The following is a 25315-nucleotide window of genomic DNA, read 5'->3' as shown; positions in this document are numbered from 1 at the left end:
ACCAGCCACTCTACAGTCCCGATCTTGCGCCAAGCGATTACCATGTGTTCCTCTGCCTCAAACAACACCTCAGTGGCAACCGTTACAATGATGACGACGTGAAAACGGCAGTGAACTCTTCGTTATCAGAGCTGGCGGCAAGTTTTTATGAAGAGGGTATTTTAAAATTGGTTGAGAGGTATGATACGTGTTTCAACAAACTTGGCAACTGTGTCGAAAAATAGAGTGAAGTATGTACTTTCTGAAAATAAATTTACTTTTTTGAAATAACCTTTTGTTGTGTACTTATGTTGAAATGGACCTTACTTTAAAAACATGGCTTGTAGTATATGTAGCATGCCTTTAGGGATGGAATAAATTATCATAAATACATGTGAAAGCCAAAAAGGAAGAATAAAATTTTCACTCTGCAGCCCAGTGTGCTCTTATATGACACTTGCCAGCAGATTAAAACTGTGTGTGGGCCTGAGACTCGAACTTGTGACCCTTGCCTTTCGCAGGCAAGTGCTCTTCCAACTTACATGTTTTTGTTTTTTTCCTTTGTTTAAAATCCCATTTTATTCGTAATTATTCGTAATTCTTCGTTACATTTGTTTGGGGCAAACATCCCCTGACACCCATTCAAGTTCATCGTTGATCCAATCACTTAGTTTTTCTTATTATAGAGGGCAGGTAACCCTGTGACTGAACATGCTGGGCTACCATCCCCCGCTACAAGTGAGCCACCCAAGCACACCTCATGACCAGTCCTCACACCTGTACTTCGGCCAGTACCACCTTCCAACCTTCACAGAAGCTCTCCTGCGACCCTTGCAAGACTAGCACTTCTGGAAAAAAGTAGAGCTGTGAGGACAGGTCTTGAATCGTGCTTAGACAGCTTAGTTGGAAGAGCACTTACCCAAAAAGACAAAGGTCCCAAGTTCCAAAAACAAAACAGAAATTTCATCATTATCTAATTATTTTCGTTTACTGAAGACATAATATAACTGATATCTGGTATGAACTGTACACTCACTGACAGGCACAGGTAGTTTATCACATTGTTGTCATTAAGTGACTTATGTCAGGTATGCACATGCTTTCCTCTTGAAGGAAGCCTATATTCTGCAGATTATGTCTTTCGCTTGCTTATGTAGAATTTATGTTACCACAACCCTCAGCAATGACAACTAGCAACCAATGAAATATAAATTCATTAAACAACTCACTACAATCACATTTAATGGTTGCATTAGCTATGGCATTCAGAGCAGAGCGTTCAGAGCATACTGAATTATCATTGGCTGTCGGAGCACATGTGATGTAGGTTGGCAGAACAGGCCTAAACCTGACCGCCATCATTCGTGACTCCAACAATAATATGGCAAACGGTCTTGAAAATGTCAGTATTGGAACAAAGTTTGTACCACCCCACTGTCCATTGTTGCCAGATGTATCCAAGATGGTGACATATAGCCATGGCAATAGCACATGACGTCATCCAAGATGGCGCCCATGACGTCAGCCAATGATGCAAGTACCGTTATTCAAGATGGCGGATTTTGGTGTGAAAGTGCCAGGCCTCCCTCTCCCAGAAAAATCATGGGAAGTTCAAATTCCGACAGGATAATGCATCACACCACAGTTATCTCTACTAACCTAAGAAAAATCGAGGGAAGATAGGCCACTTGGACTATCCCCACTATAAGTCATCCAATCGCCAATTCCTCCTATGAACTGGCGCCAATTTGAATTTTGATGGTAAAGAAAGGTCAATTCGCATATCTCTACTAAGCTAAGAAAATGGCGCCAAAGAAAGAACACTTGGACTAAACTCAGTCACCTGACTGCCACCTCCTCTTAAGGATTCGTGGGATTAGGATTAGACCAGTGCTGGACATAAGTCTTTATTTAAGCAATTTCATGCAACACATCCATCCAGTGTGTTCACCATGAGGTCTGGACTCCAACTGACTTAGTACACAGTACCAGCACCAGAGGGCACTCCCATCTGTGATGTGATCCAAGATGGCGGGAAACACTGTGCTCGCCAAGAGATCCAGACTCAGACTGACCTAGTACACAGTGCCACCACCAGAGGGTGCTCTCATCCAAAATGGGGGCTATGACGTCAGGTGATAATGCAAGTATGGTTAGACCTGTGACATCACAGGAACACTGATAGGGTTCTCACCCCAAATCCAAGATAGCGGCAGCGGGAAATTCAAAAAGTGCCACGCCCCCCTGCCAGATGGAAAATTTAAATTTTGTCACATTTTTGCGAGTGCCACTCCCACCTGGAATTGGAAGGAAGTAGTTAAAGTCTCTACCACGATCCTCAACCGACCACCACATCCCACTGACAACTCATGTTGGTGGGTTAATGTGTACTAATGTGTACTAACATATACAGTGCACAACGTCATAAGAAGATGGCGGCCATGACGTCAGTTGATGATGCATATGCAACATAGCCCAGGCAGAAAGTTTGAATTTTAGAGGGAAGGTAGGCCAATTGAGCTACCTCTGCTACCCTAAGAAAATGATGTGACATAAAGGACACTTGAACCACCTCCACTATCCTAAGCCACCGGACCGCCACCTCCTCCTAGGGATTTGTGGGAGAAGGACTCAGCCTGCACTGGGCTGGTGGAGAAAGGAAGGAGTGTATTTGTTTTGGAACAATTTATTTAGGGATGGAGTATATTTATTACACTGAGGCAAAACACACTCTCTGACATGCTTGGGGTCACGTCACACAGCCTACAGACAAGCGAACCACTAAAAGACTCTGCAAACATGCTTGCTAATCATCAACTGTCAAAACCATGCACCAGTCTTTATTTAAACAATTTGAGCCACTATCACCATCCAGTGTGTTCGCCACGAGGTCCAGAGCCCAACTGACCTAGTGCATAGCAGCACCACCAGAGCTTGCTGTCATCCCTCTCTCTTTCTCTCTATTGACATTCTAACGGGACACCTCTGATATGCAGATACTGATGTCACAGATCACGCTGTTCCACACCTCATGACGTGTGTGTGTGACACGTATATGAATGTCACAGATCGTGCTATAGAAAACTTGTTTCACCACTACTAAATAATTCAGTATACTGATGTGCAGACACGAAATCGTAAACTGTCCAAATAACTCATACCAAATAACTCATAGCACAGCCTACAGACCTGCTCGCAAAATAATCCAACAGACACAGGCAAGCACCCTCCGCCACCTCCTTTCCACTAGACCGCACAGGAGGCTAACGGCAGCCAGCCGTGAAGTGACGTGGCCATCAGCTCTCAAAAGACACACAGACGCCTGTTAAGGTCCCACACGCTTGAGGTGGTGGAGCCCCTTTCATACTTGACACCTGAGAAATTCCTCGTGAAATACGTAATCACCTAGGTGCTGGATGCAGGTGAAAGTTCGCTCTATTTTCGAGTATACAGTCACTGTTATACTGACATCACAGAACTCCAAGGCGCACTCACGCAGTCTCCATATGCAAGACACCTCCGGGCAGCATATGTTTTTACTGTTGATGATAGACTAGCTACAAACCTTCGCAAATGCATCTAACAAGGTTCTCAATCTTACACTCATGCCACTTGACTATGTAAAAAATAGAAACCGAGTCGAAATTGTGTAGTTTCCCAGAAATAGTTAACACTCGCTTTCTTGATGTCTCAGCTTGTATGCAGGAAAATTCTTGCGCTAACAGAACCTGTTTACGAAAATAACGCAGAATAACGTCGAATGTAGTCTTCCTCTCAGACCTAATGTGATACCCACTACGTCACATGTTACCCTTCCTGCTTTCACACACACAAACGTTCCCTCTGCTATGTAGAAGTTCCTAGATCCCACCACAAAGGATGTGAATGAATCGAGCATTACGATTGGCTCTTATCAAATTTACCCACCGAATTAAAGATGCCGCCGGTATCAAAGCACCATCCACCTTTCCTTTCTTTCTGGAGACGGGACCCTTTGGCACAGATCGCTAAATTGCACTCGCAGTTAAACCCACAAAGTTGTCTATAGACCATCAAATACATACGAGACACACAAGAATATTGGAAGCCAGGAACATATTTACCAATCTAACTACAATTAAATATTATTACGATTACCGCAACAGTCTGACACCGATCGATGTATACGTAATTTCTTCTCTTGATGGTTGTGCTTCTGAAACGAATCTCAGTATCTATAGCGCACATAATGTTCCACATAAAAAATCTCTCTCATAACCTCGCGGTTATCAATGTGCTGAATCTATACATCCCTCACGATAGGACACACAGTCATCCACTCTAGTCATGCCACAACATAAATCATAGTAACTTTACAATGCAATATATACACATTTTACACTACATAAGCCACAATTACTTTAGAATACAATATATACGCAATTTACACAAACAGTGCATTTATCTTTTAGATCTGTACAGCACCCGAAAAAATTGTGGTATGTCTACACCTACACCGGCTATATGTCACGATGCTCCTCAGTCCTAGGGAAGCACTGTCAGCCTTTTCTTTCTTTCTACAGACCTGACATTCAGCGGCAATAAACTATTTTACACTCATCACTATATTGCACCGAAAACTAAACCTCGGAAAATGCCATACATATCGTCAAATACGGATTGTTACTCAATTACACTGCTCTCCCACTGAGGACAGGAGCTTGAATACGAGTATTAGAGTGTGAAACCTATATCCATCCCAGCAATATATCACCGCGTACCGTGTCGATGTAGTAAACATAAAATTCATATCCTCTGCCATACAAAATCATCCCTTTTACATCAGAGCGCCCTGAGCGGACCAAAGTCGCTCGCAGAACTGTTCTGCAAATTCGGGATCCTTTGTCCTTGGCACAAACGCGTTACTGTTTCTGCTCTGAACCTGCTCCCTTGCTTGCTCGCTCTTCTACGCACATCTCCAGACTGGGGGATTACAAGAACACACGTATTTTCACACGGTTCGCCATTATATTAGACCTTTTTTCGCGGTACTTCTCGATATCGAGCACTAGGCAGCATCCTACCGATCGCTGGTGCAACATAATTCGCAAGATATAGACGGGAAATTATTTCTATACAAACCCCAAACTTTAGCGATGTGCAGTGTGCTGTAAGCCACTGAGTCACTAGAAACAAATAAAGAAAACTAATACTTCAAATCTCGAATACCAATGTCAGTGATGTAACAGATTCCGAATCATCCCTATAATTTACAAGCCAACTAAGGACTTTCCCATGTCTAGAGTACCGGCAAATGTGTCTTCCACTTGCTAGATGCACACACCACAATCGATCTCCTCTCAACTAAATAAAGGCACGGAATTTGCAGAAGCTGTCAAACAAACAATTTACATTGGAAGGAATAACGGTCCAGCGCAAACGCACCTCCATACACTATCTTCTCAAATCTCCACTTGATGACAAAAGCTACTCAACACATACTAATTATTAGTTCGCTATTCGGTCTTCTACACGATGGCAAAGTTCACTCAGATACATTCCTACACTCCAACAGGCCTCTGCATTCGGATGGCTGCTGCCGTTGATGGGTAACGTGAGTCATTCCCACCACAGGCCATGCATAGAAGGAATCATTCTAGAAAACCGGTCACATACATGTTTTATCATTTTACTTACAATGAAATGTTATGATTGCGGACTCAATTGAACGGCATTCGACAATGGGCGAAGTATCGGAAATACACCCTGGTCAAGGCTGTGACTCTGGTAATGGAAGTATCTGTACCTTCCTTATGACTGGACGTAGTCATCTCCTTTACACACATAAGATCACAAACAGTCACATTATAAGCCTGATACTCAAGTGCAAACATATCACGCACCCACCACTACTACTAAGAATAATAATTTTTGACCATTAAATGATTGCACATGATGCAAAATAATACTGACCGAAAATGAACGATGGGTGGGCATGTCTCTTAGGTCTTTCTTGCGAGTGCTACCACTATGCCTTAGAAAAAGAGACGTAATCGGTCAGACGTTACAAAAAACCTGATCACAACAAATACTGTATGTTTCCATCACAAGCGGTCTTGGTTCTACAGCTGCATGCAAGTATCCATGTTAAAAGCTACAGCCACTTTACAAATCGAGGTACGATCTTACCTCTGAATGAGGTGGGTTTTCCGGTCAAATACACAATAATACACAAATGTGTATTATTGGGCCAACACGTAGCCCATGATGGAACCTTTCTTTTCTGTGAAATTAAAACGTCAGGTTTCGTTGAATTGTGTGTTAGAAACTGTAAAAAGTGAGTCTTACTGTGATTTTCTACAAGCCATGAACTTAGGTCATCAACTGCACTATTTGAAACCGAGCCAGTGTTGCACACAACATCCTTTACTACCAAGCTAGTGTCATCAGCAAACAGAAATACTTTAGAGTTACCTGTAATACTAGAGGGAATATCATTTATATAAATGAGGAACAGGAATGGCCACAACACTTATCCCTGGGGCACCCCCAATTTGATTGTACCCCACTCAGACCCCACATCACAGCCATTGTCAACATTGTAAATAATGACCTTTTGCTGTCTGTTGCTAAGGCAAGAGGTGATCCAGTTATGAGCTACTTCCCACATTCCATAATGGTCCAACTTCTGGAGCAATATTTTGTGATCAACACAATCAAACGCCTTAGTTAAATCAGAAAATATGCCTAGTGTTCGAAACCTGCAGGACTATCCTGCAGAGGACGTGTTACTATTTCTTCTGACTGCCTGCTTGACAATTCCTATTAATTCACGTAGCCCTGCTGAGGTTCTCCATGGACAGCAGTGAGGACGCTGCTCCATCTCCATCCAGATTCTCGTCCTCCTTCATGTTGCACTATACCATGCTTTCCACCAGGGAAGGTAGTTGGGGCACCTTGTTTTGGTTGGCACTCGTGTCAGAATGGCTGCCCTGCCTACACTCTCCAGATGGAAGACTGAGAGTTTCGGTGCCATCAAAATCAGCTCAGAGTCCGGGTGGGCACCCTGGTACCCATCCCAGCTATGCCACCAATTTTGCCGGTGTCCCTGTTGCTAGGTGGTGTTACAGCCCCAATTTCTATATGTGTCAGTGCCAGTCAATGAGTCTATGACATCACAGCCCTCAGCAGCAGCTCTGGTACCCCTCCAGCCACTGGACAGGCCCCTCACTGGTTCGATGTCTCCATTGTGGCCTCATCCTGTGGCAGATTCACTTCCATCTTCCCCACCAGTGTCATGGATACGACTCTTGGATTGCCCATTGCTGCTCCTGTCAGTTTGTGCTCCTACAGCTGGTGTCAGGGTGCTCCTTGCATTGACCACTTTACTGACTGTGAATTGCTCTCCACTCCATGGCCTCCACAGATGTGTGCACTGTCTCCACATCATGGCCATCCACTCCTTGCTCGGGCCATCAGTGACACTCCACCCCCAAAGGGAGAGGGATATAGTGACCTGAGTAAGATTCCACACTCACAATCCAGGTGTGCAGGGTACGGTTTCACACAGAAGTTGCAAGATGCTAGCACTGGCAGAGGCCTTCACTCTCGGATGCATGCACAGACTCTGTGTAGTGCACTCTACGGCCAGCTGACGGCTTATAGAGTCAGGCCTGGCCAGCCTCACTTTTGTCATGTATTGATATTCAGCCTATGTATCTCAGATTAGTAGTGACACCATGTTGTGGAAAGTGTTTTCCTGTACCAGTATTCCTGAAGTAATAAAGTGTTGTGCTTGTTATTATCTGTGTTTTTGTAGACAGGACAACTGCAGCTTCTTTCAGTTGGGCACCTGATAAATAAGTTTCATCCATCATGTTTGCAACATATGATGTAAAGTATTTGGGAATTCTTTAGAAATCACAATTTTCCACATTCTTTCTGTTTACTCATTCGCTAACAATTAGTTGTTCAAGAGGAAGCAGACTATCGGACATAAGGATTTAATTATGAAGAAGTTCAGAAATGCACTGAATTTCTCTCAAAACAGAAATGTTAAAAAAGAGCAAGAAAGGTTTTAACTATGTTTTCTATTTGTGTATGCAACTTGTGAATCAAAGGAATTTGGTCTTGAAAATAATGTGTGAATATAGTGAAGAGTTCTGTAGATGAGACTTTACTTTTCAAACTGACTGTCTCTTGAAACCAGTCACAACAAAATTTGTATTTTCACCTCAAAAAGTTTATCACAGAGTATCACAGCGGCAGTGCCTTCTTGCCACGCACTGTGCCTCACCAGGTCTCTCACAGTGCTATCAGCTAAGGGCCTCGATTGTTGTCTTGCTACACACTTTGCATTTTTATTTACCTAACGAGAACTAATCACTTATGTTGCGCGACAAACATGTTTAACCCATTAACGCGTGCGTTGCCATATGGCAACGTTTGTAACACTTTTTTAAAATCGTTGATTGCACAACATCAACGAAGCGAGAGTGTTGGCAGCACTGAATTCCATTCCGCAAGACTGTAAAGATCAGTACAATTACAATACAACAGTTTTAACAATACATTTAAATTCTGCGGCGTAAGCAACGTTGGAAGTCGTTGATTGCTGAATGACAAATAAAATGAAGTATAAGTTCGAGTAAGTATGTTTTACACAGTAACTTACGATATATAATTTGGTTTTTTAGTATGGTTTTGCTTTAAATACTGAAAGATATATTCATTGGGGGTAACTGCTTGCTGTGAAATAAATTACGTTCATTTAGGCCGTTTGAACGTCGTCGTTGACATATGGCAACGCTAGGCGCTTGTACTCAGTAAAAGGACGAATTTTCGAAAGATTGGAGATATTTTGAGACAGCAATAGAGAAGAATGATGGATTATTGTATGTGCGGTGGCTGGACAACTCAGTTGTCATAATGATCTCTTCTTCATGTGGTGCACAAGAAGTTGGCCAAGTCAAGAGATTCTCGCAACTAAGAAAGCGAAACATAATGATTCCCAGACCAAAACTGGCAGCCAAATATAACACGTATATGGGAGGTACTGATCAGAATCTAGTATGCTGTCGCATTGCAATAAGAAGCAAGAAACGGTACTGGTGTCTCTTTGCATAGATGTCGCCATACAAAAGTTGGTTTTTGTGTAATAACGCAAGAAACCAAACTATTTCTCAGCCTGATTTCAAGAGAGAATTAGCAACAGTGTACGTGCAAAGACACCAAGCTTTACCAAAAGGAGCCGGGAGGCCATCTGCCTCAAGGGCAAGTTCCGACGGCCGCATATCAGATTCAATTAGGTTTGATAAGACTGACCACCTCGTCCAGCACACAGAAGGAAAGAAGAAGAAAAGGTGTGCACACAAGGACTGTAAATCTACTGTGAGAACAATGTGTTCAAAGTGTAATGTGCGATTGTGTATTGACTGTTTTATTCCATTTCATGTAAAATAATGCCGAGTTCAAGGTTTGATTTTTGATTATTAATTGTACTGTGTTATAAAGTATCAACTGTATGATGAAGACTGAATAATAAATCTGCACAATACTTGTATATGTAATAAGAAATTTCAATAACCTACTGATTTTAGTTGAAGTTGTAATCTATATAAATTTAGGTAGTGAAAGGGCCTAGCATTACCATATGGCAACATCAAATATCTCGCTAATGGCGGTAATGACTTTTGTCGAAACAACTCTGTTGTGTAATTTATGGCTTTTACAGACATAATAACGCAAATTTTTTAAAAAATCACGAAAAAATTAAATCCGGTGCTAATGGATTAACATTGTAAATTACATTTTATGCAATGCATAAATGTAAAATATGCATTGCATAAAAATGTAATTTACAATGTAAAACGTGTTTGTTGTACAACATAAGTTACTAGTGCTCAGTTAGACCATTCTCAACCAGTTTCATGGACTCAAAAACTATGGCATCATAACCATTTGACCTATAATACAGTAAGATTGTGTATTTTAATTATTATGTATAATACTGCCCATTGCCTAAAGTTTAGTTTGGAATGTTGAAAAAAAACTATGTTTTTTGCAGACCATAAATGAAGAGTGCTCAGTTTAACAGTTTCTGAGACAATATCAACACCTCACGAAGCTTATCATTATAATAACAATTTAACTTGTAATATTGTGTACTTTAATTATTTATTGTACTTAACTTTGCCCATTGTGTAAATCGTAGTTTCAGCATTAAGAAACAAGTTTGAAGCACAACACTTTGCAATTGGAGAGTAGCTTTGCTTATAATGTTTGGTTACATAAGAACCAGTGTCCCTTTCAGATGGCAGTCAGTTCTTTCCTGAAGATGGCGCAGTAAGCTGAAACCTAGTTTGAAATAAACAAAAACTCTTTGCTTTTATTTTCAAGGTGGCTACCCCTGCAACAGTAGTAGTAGTTCTCACCGCTGCTCACCCCACTACCTACAAAGATGTTGGCAATATTTGGTAAGCAGACACCTTGTTCCTTTGTTGTGCATGCACAACTATTGGTCACATGAGCACTACATTTAGAAAGACGACAACTTAAAGAGCTGACAAAAAAGAAAGAAAGAAAATGTGACTAAAGATGAGAAATGAGGCTGACTCCTCACCCTGAAAGTTGAGTTATGAATTCTAGTGCAAGGATACTCAACAATCTTCCAATCCTAACCACTTCAAAACAGTCACTCTTCTTCAAATTCTAGATTCAAGGATTAAAAAGTTCTATTTGCCCCATGGTAAGTAGCAGTAATGTTATAAAACAGCATGACAAGTAGAGAGCTGGAACTTTAATAGTGGCAACTGTTTACTTACAACGTATACAGAAGTTTTTATGTCCTACAAAGTAGTCACCATCTTTGTATATAACCCACTGACAATGATGTGGAAGTTATAGGATATCCTTACCAGTGCCAGTTGTGTTGATATTACGAGCGGAGCAGTTCTATTGCCTGACAAATCTCTGCAGCAGTTTTGAGGTGAGCGGTGTGAAATGCCTCCTTCAATATAGGAATGAAGTTGAAATCACAAAGACCTTCAATATAGGAATGAAGTTGAAATCACAAAGACTTAAGTGCAGGAGTATGGTGGGTGGTACAGCACTTCCCAGCCCCACTGATCGAAACAGTCATGATCTGCACCGTATCTGCCCAAACATTGTCCTGCACAATGATGGGCGGGTCCTACAGGAAATGTCAATATCTCTTTCTCTAACCTGATCATGTTTGGAACACAGCCAGCAACAGGTTTAGAGAAAGAGGTGGAGAAACTTTCTGCAGGACTCGCCCATTGTCATTTTGCATGACAATGCTCGGGAATATCAGGCGCAAATTATGACTGATTTGTTTGATGGATGGGGCTGGGACGTGCGGTACTACCCACTGCACGCCTGGGTATCTAGCCCTTATGACTTCAACTTCATTCCTAAATTGAAGATAGCACTTCATGCTATCATGTCTGCACTGTTACAGAAATCCATCAGGCAATAAATTGCCCCACTTACACTATCAGTATCGTTGGCACTGCTAAGGATATTCTATCACTTGTGTAAATTGTAAATAAATGGTTGCCACATTAACGTTCCAACTCTCACAGTAATGTACTTTAAACAGGACTCATTATATACAGATATAGGTAAGCACATTCTCTGAAAAATGCCAGTGTAAATCAAGTAAACAAGAAGCTACCAACAGCAGCATCACAGTCCAAATGATGAAGCTTATTATTAACCAATTACTGCCAGTTATGACAGGTAGCTTCAATAACTCCTTAGCCACGTGTTTTCCCTGAAGGGTGGAAAAAAGGGACTTATTAAGCCACTACCTACAAAAAACATTTCCACAGAATGCTAATTACTATGCTAATTGCATTCTTCTCACTGCTCAAGATCTTGGAATATAATGTCCATAATCATCTGTCAGGTACTAAACTACAAACAACCTAATACATGAATACCAATGAGGTTTCCAAAACATTGCAGCACAATGTTTACTTTAATAAAATTAAGAGATGACCTGAAGCTTGCCGTGACTAGACAAAAGGAGACTGTCATGTGCTTCTTAGATTTTAGGGAAGTCTTTGACACTGTTGAAATTGACATTTTATTTATCAAATTTAGCAACTTAAATTTCTTACCACATGCAGTAAAATGGTATTGCTCACACCTAAATATGTTTATACTTCCAATTGTTTATTATAGTGATGTTAACCTGCAAGGTATTTTTCAGAAAAGTTCACTGTGTCTGCGACTGATGATGAACATCTGTATTAGATATATCTGTGATTTTGGACACATTGATCATTTCACAATCATATGTGCAGCTAGCCTGGCTGTGTGCAGGCAAGCACATGCAGACTCAAAAGTCTTTGCACTGTCCTCCAAATCTTTCCTTGACCTTAAGACTCTCGTCTCAGCAACACTGCAGGAAATATTGCTCTCATCAGAGCAAAATCCATTCTGTCACATTACGTCACTCAGCTGTTTCCTCAAAGTCCTTTTCAGTAATAGGAACCTGAGTCCTGGAATGGCTCCTCTCATTATGTCGGTGAACTGAATATCATCTAAAGCTTCATAAGACAGTTGATGGTGTATGTACTGAAGCAACAATAATGTCTTACCTTTGCCCTTATATGCATTCCTTACCCAAATAGATCCTTTTTTCCAATTAGATATTCAGTTCCCAGTGCTCTTAGCTAGCACAATCTACCTAAATTTTTCTCTGAACTTCCTATGTCGGAAAATATCACTTCTGTTTACCTATAAATGCATTTTGCATCTGCCATTATTATTATTATTATTATTATTATTATTATTATTATTATTACTGGCAGCACAGCAGCAGCACTGCTAGTAAATATTTTATTAGTTCTTACAAGACGAGAGAAGGGAAGTTGCTACTCACCATACAGCGGAGATGCTGAGCCACAATAAAGAGACTCACACAATCATAGCTTTCAGCCATTAAGGTCTTTATTAGCAGTAGACACACACACACACACACACTCAAGCACAACTTGCACACATGTCTGCAGTCTCAGAGAGCTGGAACTACACTGCAGTGTGTTTGTGTGTCTACTGCTGACAAAGGCCTTAATGGCGAAAAACTATGATTGTGTGAGTCTTTTTATTGCACCTATCGCGACTCAGCATCTCCGCTGTATGGTGAGTAGCAACTTTCCTTCTCTCGTATTGTTACATTCCATCCTGGATTTTCCATTGTTTGATTTCATTAGTTCTTGGTTGATATTATTTATTCAAATGGTCTCTCTTCTCTATACACATACGTTCAAATCATTTTTAATTCTATTAACACTATTTCATTGCTATCTGGCATACTGATATTGAAATTATTGTTCTTTCTTGGATAACTGATGTGAAAAAATTCTGTATGTGTGAAATCCTCATTCAATGTAAAGAGGGCCTGAAAACCCTAAACTGATCAGATTAAAAAAATAAAATTGATGTATAGCTTGATTCATTCCATATCCTTGAACATTCTCCTTCTTGATGGGATCTACAGAAAACAATTATTAATTAATGGATGAGTGGGATGGGATCAAACAATAACAATGAGAGGCAGAGAACCCAATGCAAGCCCTTCAACAGCTGACACAATGGTGCTGTATAATAAGCTTTTAGAAGGTAAAGGTTGAGGACCACAGGAATCCCTTAACAAGAGGAAAGGGTAACGTGAGGTTGAATACCCACATATATGCTTTAATTTTCACATTTTGTGTTTCATATGAGTGAAAATAGATACAGGTATGCTGGATTTTATGACAAACACTCCACTATACACAACTTTTTCATTTAATTATTTTTTTTAAAAAATTGTATTTACACACAGCAATAAACATGTCAGAACTGCAATCCGTAAATCACAAAATTTAAATGTATGTTTCTGTAGCTGATGTTGAAATGCAAACATTATTAACAAATACAGTCAACAAACTGTGGATACTATAAAAAACAACATATATACAGATGAAAACATTCAGGCATTTTCATTTACAATTTTTGTCCTCAGGTTCCAAACAAAATATATTTACATCTTCAATTTTTTCTGATAAATGAAGATTTACAGCACACATTATTACAACTAATTTGTTCCACACAAGTCTTTTTTTCTCTGTATCTGAAATGAAACCTCCGATGTTTCACTCTGGTTAGATAGCAAAGCATTTCTTAGTATGATCACTCTCTTGCCACTAAGAGACAACACTATATGCGCATATTAGGTGTGCGCGCATGCTCGCTCACACACACACACACACACACACACACACACACACACACAGAGAGAGAGAGAGAGAGAGAGAGAGAGAGAGGGGGGGGGAGGGAGGGAGGGAGGGAGGGATGAAATTGGCTACTTCTTTACAGTGTACTTAAATACAATACTTATCTACTGAGATCCACACTTTTTAAAAACAGTGTCAAATTTATTGTTACAATAAAACAGCATACTGGCATCCTCTTACACAAACTACAGCTAGCACAAGTCAACAGGCAAATGCCTTTACCACTTTCATGGATAAGCATTGTGCACTGTATGCACTGATTTTTAATATTAAGACTTTCAAGCAGTATACAAACAGGCTACTACAAGCCATAATTAATAAATATAAGAAAAGAATTAGGAATACAGTGAATCACTTTTCAATTATAACCACTCTTCATCTCAGTTCATTCTACAAAATCACAGACCCGTATACCTCAGTTTTAGGTAATTTTAAAAACCTATATGATTCGCTGTATTCCCAAACTTTCACACAGTGATACATTCTGATAGTGGTGATGAAAAACCAGTGACGAGAACTTCATTCTGTGAAACCTCGATGTGGTATATTCCATGTCATACACATTCTTTCTGTATAGCAATGTAATTTACTCAACAACATCAAATTCATATTACAGTAACACTTCAACAAATTATTTATTCTTACTACATTCACTGATATCCAATAGTAACTTTGGTTAGCTGAAATTATGGTCCCATACAACACAAAAATCACAATGCGCACACAATTCACAAAATGTACTGAGTCCATATCACAATAAAAAAGGAAATGATGCAACAATGTCCTGCATCACGAACATAATCAACAATACTGGAGATAGATAGCTCCTTAAGTAGCAATCTTGATAATTTTTAGAATTAATCAATCGGAGGGCACTTCTAACTAAATATTTCCACTGTTTTTCTCAATAGGGTAGGTGTCTTTCGTAACACATCAAGTAACACATTCATTCACACAATATCAGCATTTTCTACAGCAGTTCACAGCAGGATAATTCTTATTCTATGGTGTCTACCTCAAGTGCAGATGGTAATGTGGTGATTCACAAACTGACAATTAAGTAAAAGGAAGGAATATTACCACAAAACACACACACACACACACACACACACAAATTACAAAAGTTGCACCACATTAACAACTACATACGTAAACAGAATTCAGCATGGGGCTGATAAATGAACTGTGCCCAATATTGTGCACACACTACACTAAAGAATATGGGCGACCGGAATAAAGCAAGTTGGTTTTTCAGTATATAAATGAATAGTATCTTTTCATATTTTGAATTGTGGAAGTGAACCCTGGTAACTACAATTTGTAGACTAGATCACAGTAAAAACAGCAATATCTGTACTTCCATAATGATGCAAAACAATCACTGTGCTCTTTAATGAGCATATGACAAGAGTTTTTAATTGAAAAGCTTTAACTCTGATTGTAAATGAGCAAATTTAGCATTAACATTATGTTAAATATGTCACCTACCCTAGCTCCTAAAATTTAATTAAGAGTATTTACACACACTGTGGTCTGTATCCCACTTCATATTTAACTAATCTGTTTTTAAAAATTCTAGAGTTGGGAGTCATCCTGAACAAAGTAATGAATCTGAGGTTTTTATGTTTTGCGCAAGTCACTGGAACAAAGATGCCATCAAATACAAAGAATGAATTTATCACTGTCTATTGTCACATAATCTACACGTGATGTTGTCAATCAGTCAATAATACCTTCAAATAAATTGAAAAACATTTGTGTAATGACAATTAAGGTAGTGTAACCAGGCATTACTTAAAAGAAAGAAGGGAAAGAAACACATACATTATTAAGTAAATTAAGACTGTTCAGGTGATTTGAAATTGCTTTTAGCTCTATTAAAAAATGGGATCCATCAATACAGCTACTTATTGCATTTCAAAACATATTTTTAAAGTGAAGAATAAGGTGAAAGTGGTAATTCTTCATTTTGGTAGAGGGCCACAGACAGAGAACACAAACATCATAAAAAGCTCAAATGAAATGTGTACTGTTTCAGCATAACCAGCATTTGTGAGAATTATGACCCTTCAGAAAATACTGAAGATTATTTCTAGCATTCTAGTCTTCTTGAGTTATCTAGTTGAAATTTGCTCAACAGATAATATATATAATATTGATACGAACATGAAGTCAAGAGCTGTTAGCAAACAGAAAATCAGGCACAAATGATATGTTACTCTGAATGCACTACCCAACATCTGTTGCTGTGAACATGTATGGTCAAACAGAATTGCAGATGGAGAAGGTTATGAAACAAGAATTCCAAATGTAAAAGATTATGAAACACTTGCCAAGAATTTGAAGTTCATGTATCCCAACCTGATGTCTTGCAGATACAGAAAATTATACTGGGAAGAAAAGAAAAAAAAAACTGCAGACTCGGCAGTGTATAAAGGCAACAAATGACTGACTGAGAAATGATGAACACTAGAAACAACAGTCATCTAGGCACTTTTCACTTTCCTGCTCCAGTGACTTAAGATATAAACACCATCACCGCAGATTAAATGCACTAAACAAAATCTATAATAATTATATGTTACATTTGTAAGGCACGGATTGTAACTGCAGTCACTGTGACAAAGATCAAAAACAGAATTGTAACTTCATCTATGATTATTTATGAGTTTGATAAAGTAAAAGAAAAATTAGGACATATTTCTTAAAATGGGAGAAAACAGTGATCTGTGAATGGCATTTTATGTAGTATCTTAAACACTGACGGCACTGTTGAATAATACATGAACAAGGTAAAATTTTTATTTGGTGTGAAATGAGAAAGGTGATTTCACTATGTGAACACGCTGTAAGAAATGCTAAGCAAAAAATTTCCAGTTACATATGAAACATCAATCTCATGCACTACTACATTATATAACTGCCAACTGGCAACTAATAAATAGGGGTTAATATATTACAATGAGCACACATGCTGTCTGTGACTGTCAAACCTTAGTTGGTTTGTCACACACTCCACGTGTAAACTATCAAAGCAACCATTTATCTTGCCACGATATCTAGTCACTTATGGCATTAAAACATTTTTAACCTATGAGATAACAGAAATAATATATTTTACATAAATATTCCTTAATATTGCTGAATCAACCAGTCAATTCTAAAGACAAAACTGATAATGAAAGAACCAGCTTTAATGTAAGAAATAAGACAACACTTTAAAAACTGAAGATTGTCTCAACTAAATTAAAATCCGTTTGTCAACTTCTTACTCGGCAGTGAAATGGTATTTAATGAAGTGAAATCAGCTTTGAACTGTGACTGATGATGATGAAATTTAACCTCGTAATTCAGAAATAAGCTTGCAGGTATAGGTTTTCAAGTGACTTGTTTTCGGAATAAGAGAACAAAGACTGTAACAAATAACAGTATTTTCACATTATAGATGGCTGCAGACTGACACTACAGAAACAAAGCTTTTTTTCTTTTTTAATCCCACCATGGAATTATCGGTCCAAGTGGGAAAACCTATACAATTATTAAGAATGGTACACAAAGTGTTCATCATAAAATCACACAAAATTATTTCCAAAATCCCAGACTTTTACAATAATATAACCAGGGAACATTATCGACTTATAGAAAAGGATTTGAAGGAAATGGCTGTGTACAAAATGAAGTACAGAAAATCTCACAGTGAAGATGCATAATGACAATTTAAATAATGCCACACATTAAAAATACCTGAACTTGTGTACAGGAGTTCAATTTCCATTATATAATAGTCTGGTGCTTTAATAAAGCCATTAAATAACATCACAGATTGAAATAATGTAACAACTGCCTTAATTTGTATGACTAAAGCCACAAATAGTTACATACAGATACATATAACCGTTTAATCATGTGGGTATACCAATGATCAATACGCTTCTTTTCTGTTGGTAACAGACATGGAGCATATTACCTAAAATAATTTAGGTCATTTTCTTATGCCTTACCTTGGTTTTTTAAACAAACCAACTCAAAAAGTATGAAAAAGAGATTAATATAAAGTTTTTAATACTTTTAGTTTTAATTTTTTTCATATCTTTGTCTTTTAATCTTTTTTTTATACTTTTCATTTTTACAGGAAAGTTCCGACATTATTCACAGTTTGTTTTTGTAACACTGTAATGAAACATGACATTCGAATTCACAATATAAGATCCAGGCTGTGTTCAATCATCTCACAGGGACTGTCTATAAGTGATCCAAACTGCCAAATATCATTCACTTATGCCTTCTACTTGCTGACAAAAGCTTTATTAACATACTAAGTACAATAATACAATATTTGCACCTAGCATATCAGAAACCCCTGAATATAGTCTCAGCTTTGTAAAGTGTCAGAAATTCAGTAAATATGTTATTCCAAATTTGTACTAAATGTCATTCACAACAGACTATAACAATCATACAGATAACACTCACCACCATACTGTTGTCTTTTAAACTACTACTATTATCTTCATACACTTACATTAAACGAGACATCACACAAAAAGCAACAAACATCTAAAACTGGGCACAGAATGTGTAGTAATGTACAAAATTAAAAGTAATGTTATCTAAGCTTAAGAATTTCACACCCAACCTTACAATAACAAAATTTTAGAGTATTTGGCTTCTCCATTGAAGACAGAATAATGTTTGACCTCTAGTATGATTTACTGATTTGTGAAGATGTAAACAAAAAAGCAACACTATTTTTTACATATCAAGCTCTTCCATTTGGAAGAAATAGGTAAACCTAAACCACAAAATGTGAAGGGTTAAGTATCCAGGACATGTTGATCAACACACAACACGGGCACAGCTCTAATCATGGACTGCAGCATGCAACAAATTTCAGATTTTGAGTAAAGACCTACAATCAAACAGAAAACTAATGTGGGACTGAAACAACGAAGTTATGGAGTAAATTCCAGGAAAGAAATATGTGGTAAGCGATCTGCATCCCATTTGAGAAAACACTGGAAAGGGCAAGAAATGACGAGAAAGAAAAGAGAACGACATTGTAAAAAATTACTGAGCAAAATGCCAAAATACCTTTAGTACGGCCTAAATTACTTACTTCAGATAGGTGACAATGGCAACACCAGAAACGAGTGCACCACTGCTGTCACCAGTGACTGTGACCAATCAAGCAGATGGAGAAAAATTACTTCACGCTGAAGTAGGGCATTTACAGATAAATCAAGTAGCAACAAGTATAAAAATTATAATAGAAAATCTGTGGCTGTGTATTTCAGAGCCAAAAATAACAGGAATCTCACTATCACAAACTTTATTGATAAATAATGTGAGTCATGTTACTGCCAGAACTCTCTGCAACAAGGTATGACACAATTCATCTTAATAGCTTATGAAGTTTTCAATCTTGCAGTGTATACAATTAATACAACTGCAAAATCTGTTTTGTTTAAAGGAAACAGAAACAATAACAACTTTCAGGAACCTAGATTTCTTTTTGCTGAGTAATGTGGAGTGCAAAATTTTTTATCAGGATTTATACAATGTAAAGTACAAGGCCTCAACAAGTTCCTGACAAAACTGAATCATCCATCCTCTATCACAGTTACAGCGACATTTACAACAAAGAATTTTAACCTTCCCCATTTTAGCTCAGTCTCAGAAGTTTCTGCACGAGTCATTGTTCACATGAAAATGTACTCACAATCTGTGCTATACTAGGGAAAGGGAGGCATGCATGATAAATAATAACAGTCTGAACTAATAACCCCTATCACTGGCAAAAACTTATTGTCATTATGAACATATTGATCCACATAAGGTGCATATACTTTTATATTCTTCATGTATCTCTTGATGATTATTTTAGCTCTTCCTTTAAAAGAATGCATATGTTCGTATTTTACAGCAAAGTATTTGGCATCTTGCTTTCACTGCATAGACAATCCCTTAATAGCAGAAACATGATATGACTTCCAGTTTCCTTTTATTTTCTATTTAAAACATGATAAGGTGTCAGAACTGCCAGTACCTTCCCTGCAACACGAGGTAGGTGGCAGAAAGCCATTGTCATACCTCAGGCATCTGCTTCTCAGCAGCATACAGGGTAACAGATGCAATGTAGTTATTAGGCATGACCTGCAACAGAAGACATGCTATAGAATATTAACAAATCTAGAAAACAAATATACGAGAGTAAATACTGACCAGAAACTCTCATTTAATGATCATGTCAGCCAGATAACAGAAAAAGCAGGACATCTTCCCTACAAAATGGTCAGAATTAACACTGATAAAGATAAACTGCTGCTACAGACACTTCAAAGTGTGCACTCTTCACAATGCACAGTAGGTTTTGTGACCAGTGCTGCTGTGTATCACTTAATATCACAGCTGCTAGAAAGGGATAAAGAAGTGTGCTATTATGACTATCATGTGGTTTCAGGACATCATCTGTGGAAACACTACACGCAGTGTTTGGAACATACCTGACAAACATCACCATCGAATATAAGGCTGCAACATACTGGCTGAAGATGGTTGAAAAAGACAAGATGGCAGAAATCAAAGGTGAGCACATCCATATATTGGAACAACTAAAACTTTGGACAAAGATACAGGCAAAGATCAGCACATTCCTCAAACTGGTGAACTATCAAGAATGGAGTTCCACAAGGGTCAGTCTTGAGTCCTTTGTTGTTCTTAATATATATTAATGACTTGCCATTCTATATTCATGGAGAGGCAAAGTTAGTTCTCTTTGCTGATGATACAAGTATAGTAATCACACCTGACAAACAAGAATTAACTGATGAAATTGTCAATACTGTCTTTCAGAAAATTACTAAGTGGTTCCTTGTAAACGGACTCTCACTGAATTTTGATAAGACACAGTACATACAGCTCCGTACAGTGAATGGTATGATGCCATTAATAAATATAGGCCTTAATCAGAAGCATATAGCTAAGGTAGAATATTCCAAAGTTTTAGGGTGTGTCCATTGATGAGAGATTAAATTGGAAGAAAAACATTGATGATCTGCTGAAACGTTTGAGTTAAGCTACTTATGCAATAAGGGTCATTGCAAATTTTGGTGATAAACATCTTAGTAAATTAGCTTACTATGCCTATTTTCACTCATTGCTTTCATATGGCATCATATTTTGAGGTAATTCATCACTGAGGAATAAAGTATTTATTGCACAAAAGCGTGTAATCAGAATAATAGCTGGAGTCCACCCAAGATCATCCTGCAGACATTTTTTTAAGGATCTAGGGATATTCACAGTAGCTTCTCAGTACATATACTCTCTTATGAAATTTGTTATTAACAACCAAACCCAATTCGAAAGTAGTAGCAGTGTGCATAACTACAATACTAGGAGAAAGGATGATCTTCACTATTCAAGATTAAATCTAACTTTGGCACAGAAAGGGGTGAATTATACTGCCACTAAAGTCTTTGGTCACTTACCAAATAGTATCAAAAGTCTGACAGATAACCAAAAAGTATTTAAGAAGAAATTAAAAGAATTTCTGAATGACAACTCCTTCTACTCCATAGAGGAATTTTTAGATATACATTAAGGAAAACAAACAAATAAACAAAAAATTAATAAAAAATAAAAAAACACAAAAAACAAAAAAAAGTTGTTATATTAACTTAAGTATGTTGTTAAATTAACTTAATTATGTCATGTATGGGAAAATTTGACTCGTTCCACATCATTACAAAATATCGTATTCATGATCCATGGAACTAGTATTAATCTAATGTAATCTAATCTAAAGGGAGAAAGACCCCAGTGATAAGGCATGCCATGTGAAAAACTTCTTTCCCGATCACTGTGAATGAAATTTGTTAACCCCATCTGGTGTATTGTTCATTTCCTTAACCACCCATGACCCTTATCCAGTGCATTTCTACAGAGTGGAGCTCAGTTAGGATCCTGAATGTACATGAAGAGAATACGAGTCTCTACAACATATTCTTCAAGAGTCACATTGTGGACCAAACAAAACAGCTGCAATTGACAGATAAAGACATTGGACAGTCACTATGAAAAACTAGAAAATGGACAGAACTGAATACTGTTGCAGACCACGCACCAAGAACACCACACAAAGAATACAAAGACAATCATACAGACAGACAACACACCACACAATATCTTGTTTATGACACTTCAAGCAAGAATACTGCTGACACAGAAGATGACAATGAGCAGCATTTAGAACAAATTATAAAAGAGCAGCAAAGATGACAACATGATCTTACTAATATCAAAAGCTATCATGACTACATGGACACAGTGAACACTAGACGTACAACTGACACCAGAGTAAAACTAACACACAAAGGAAACTCTAGAACATAGACGAACATCATACTTAAAATTACATACATTAAAAATAAAACTCATACCCAGTTATTGTAACCATTAAAGGCACTGTAATGATTAGGACAAGATTGTGCCTTATTATTGTATACCAAAATAACACACAAAAAGTGTATATCAACAGAAATAATCAATTTTTGAAAATATAAGATAATTGGATGGATGAAAAGTCTATTCACCAGGTGGCAGCAGGAGAGAACATATACAAAGGTTAATGAAATGAGCATGCTTTTGGAGCCAGTGGCTCCTTTTTCTGGCAGAAGAGGAGAAGGGGAAGGAAGAATGAAAAGGACTGGCAAGGTTTACGAAATGGACAGCCTTTTCCTAAAACTCCAAGAACTGTGGCAGACTTATTGGATGGGATGGAAAGGAAGCAAAGACTGATTGTTGGGGATTTCATCAGGCAAGTTTCAAAAACCGGAGAGCTTAAAGGTGGAAGATGGAGTAATAAGCAAGACAAGAGATCACAGACGAAACATCATGCAAGAGTTAATAAGAGCAGGAAGCCAAGTGCATTGTATATGGTAGAGGCAGGAGGGGGCGGGGGGCGGAATAGACAGGCCAGAAAACAAAAGGTATAGGAAGGTGAACAGGACTGAAAAAGGGAAGAGTTACAGAGAAGAAATGCTGAGACCACAGAAATTAATGTTAATTAAGACCAGGTGTGTGCTGAGAATACAGGATATGTTGTAAGCCCAGTTCCCTTGTGCAGAGTCTGGGAAACTAGTGTTTGGGAGTGGAATACAGATGGTGCGTGTGGTGAAACAGGCACCAAGATCACAATTGTCATGTTACAAAGCATGCTCTGCAAAAGGATATTGTGCATTGTCAGCATACACCCTCTGCCTATGGCCTGTCATCCTAATTGATAACTTGGTGGAAATTGTGCCAATGTAATGTTCACTTAGCAGCTGCAACATAACGTGTCATTTTACAGGTGGCTCTATCTTTAATAGTACACTAAACTCACACTAATCTGGCTCTTATTAGTCTGGAGCCCAGTAATCTGGCCCAAATCTGGTCCCTAGCTATTCAAGGAGAAATGATGTGAACAACAATGAATTCTCATTTGCAACAATGTGTTAGTTCATTACAATGTTAAACAATGCTACACATATTTGAAATTGTGGCTTTCTCTAGAGTTCAGTAGCGTGGCTTCTAAAAGAAAACACATTAGCAAGACCTCAATGAGAAACATGAAATTTTAGGTAAGTTGAACTGTTTCTTAGCAGAAAGTTATTGCTGCTGACTTTCAACTATTTGTGACATTGAAAAGGGAGATGATGTTTGACAGTATGGACGGTGAGTTGGGAAAATGGAAAGTTATGTGAAAGAATGAGAGTGAAGAACTGAATGGATCTGTTTATAGATGGTATACGACCACATACTACATGAATTGCAGTCAGTGGCCTGATGATAAAGGAAAAAGCAGTCACATTTAACAAGCATTGTGGTGACAGTAAACTGTTTGCAGTAAGTGTGGGTTGGCTGTGAAGCTGTCAAACTGAAAAAAAAAGAACATGGTGTGCAGCAGCTAATGGTCACGGGGGAAAGTCGTTCACCTAACAAAAAGATGCAGAATTGTTTGTAAAGAGGATATAGGAGAATACAGGAAGAGTATTTAGCTGATAACACCTTATACAATGCTGATGAGACTTGTCTCTTTTACAAGACGCTTTTTTTCCCCAAAAATATTATCTACCTAGAATGAGAAATTAATCAACAGAAACAGGGCTTAAACATTAATGGTTCGTTGTAACGCAAATGGGAGTCATAAACCACCACTTGTGGTGATCTTGTAAAATCCCAACACCCACACCGTTTTCAACACAGTGGTATAAATACATTACCAGTGCAATATTGTGCTCAGAAGAAAATAGGTGGATGTACAGAGAAATGTTCACTCTGTGGTTCCATGAGGTATTTGCACCATATGTGAGAAAGGAGCTGAAGAAGAAAAGCTTCCGCTGAAAGCTATCCTTATAATTGACAATGCTCCCAGTCATCCTTCCAATGTCACACTTAAAAGTCTGTTGCTATACAAGTATTCTTTTTTCCACCCAATGTGAAAACCCTGATTGAGCCCATTGTGCAGGGAATTTTGGTATCAATTAAAAGTCATTATCGACATGCACATGTTGTCTCCTTGGTGAATGAAAAGCGCAAAACAATCAACTTACAAGTTGTTGACAGCAATGAGCCAGTCAATTCAAAATCATCAATTGCTGACACTTTGTACATTGACATCTTCCACGAACTTCCGGGCGGAGCAGAAATTGATGAAGATGATGTTGCCAATTGACTGAATGAGGCAAACTGTGAGATATAGGAAACTTTAACAGTTAAAAAAAAAGAAAAGGCTCAAAAGTGGACAGGGAAGTAACAGTGATAGTCATGAAGAAGAGGACATAGGAGGAGACAGCATGAGGACTTCTCACTCTGATGGTATTGAAGCTACAGAAATCTTCATCAAGTACATTATGCAACAAACACATACATGCAGTACTGATGTAAAACTTTTAAAGCAGTTGCATGATAACAGATGCTGCCATTACTAAAAATTTGTGGCATGTTTCATAGAGAGTGATATATCACACATGTACACATTCAAAGAAAGTTTTTACCAAAAATGAATG

General features: G+C 38.2%; 1 protein-coding gene and 1 long non-coding RNA gene across 2 annotated transcripts in view; one reads left to right on the top strand and one right to left on the bottom strand.

Moving 5' to 3' along the window:
- Window positions 1-8485: 8485 nt before the first annotated feature.
- On the top strand, window positions 8486-20922 carry LOC126091979 (uncharacterized). Its single transcript, XR_007521290.1, has 3 exons — window positions 8486-8605; window positions 10357-10433; window positions 20725-20922. It is a non-coding gene; the product is annotated as an uncharacterized LOC126091979 (long non-coding RNA).
- LOC126091978 (PHAF1 protein CG7083) overlaps window positions 19065-25315 on the bottom strand; it is a 141018-nt gene continuing 134767 nt past the window's right edge. Inside the window, exon 11 of the mRNA XM_049907343.1 lies at window positions 19065-20417. Coding sequence (XP_049763300.1) covers window positions 20349-20417 — 69 coding nt within the window. The 3' untranslated portion in view covers window positions 19065-20348. The remainder of the gene's footprint in view (window positions 20418-25315) is intronic.

The sequence above is a fragment of the Schistocerca cancellata genome, chromosome 7, assembly GCF_023864275.1.
Source record: "Schistocerca cancellata isolate TAMUIC-IGC-003103 chromosome 7, iqSchCanc2.1, whole genome shotgun sequence".
NCBI classification, from domain to species: Eukaryota; Metazoa; Arthropoda; class Insecta; order Orthoptera; family Acrididae; genus Schistocerca; species Schistocerca cancellata.
Note: the sequence above shows the minus strand (reverse complement) of the source record. Positions and strands in the feature narration are given on the sequence as shown.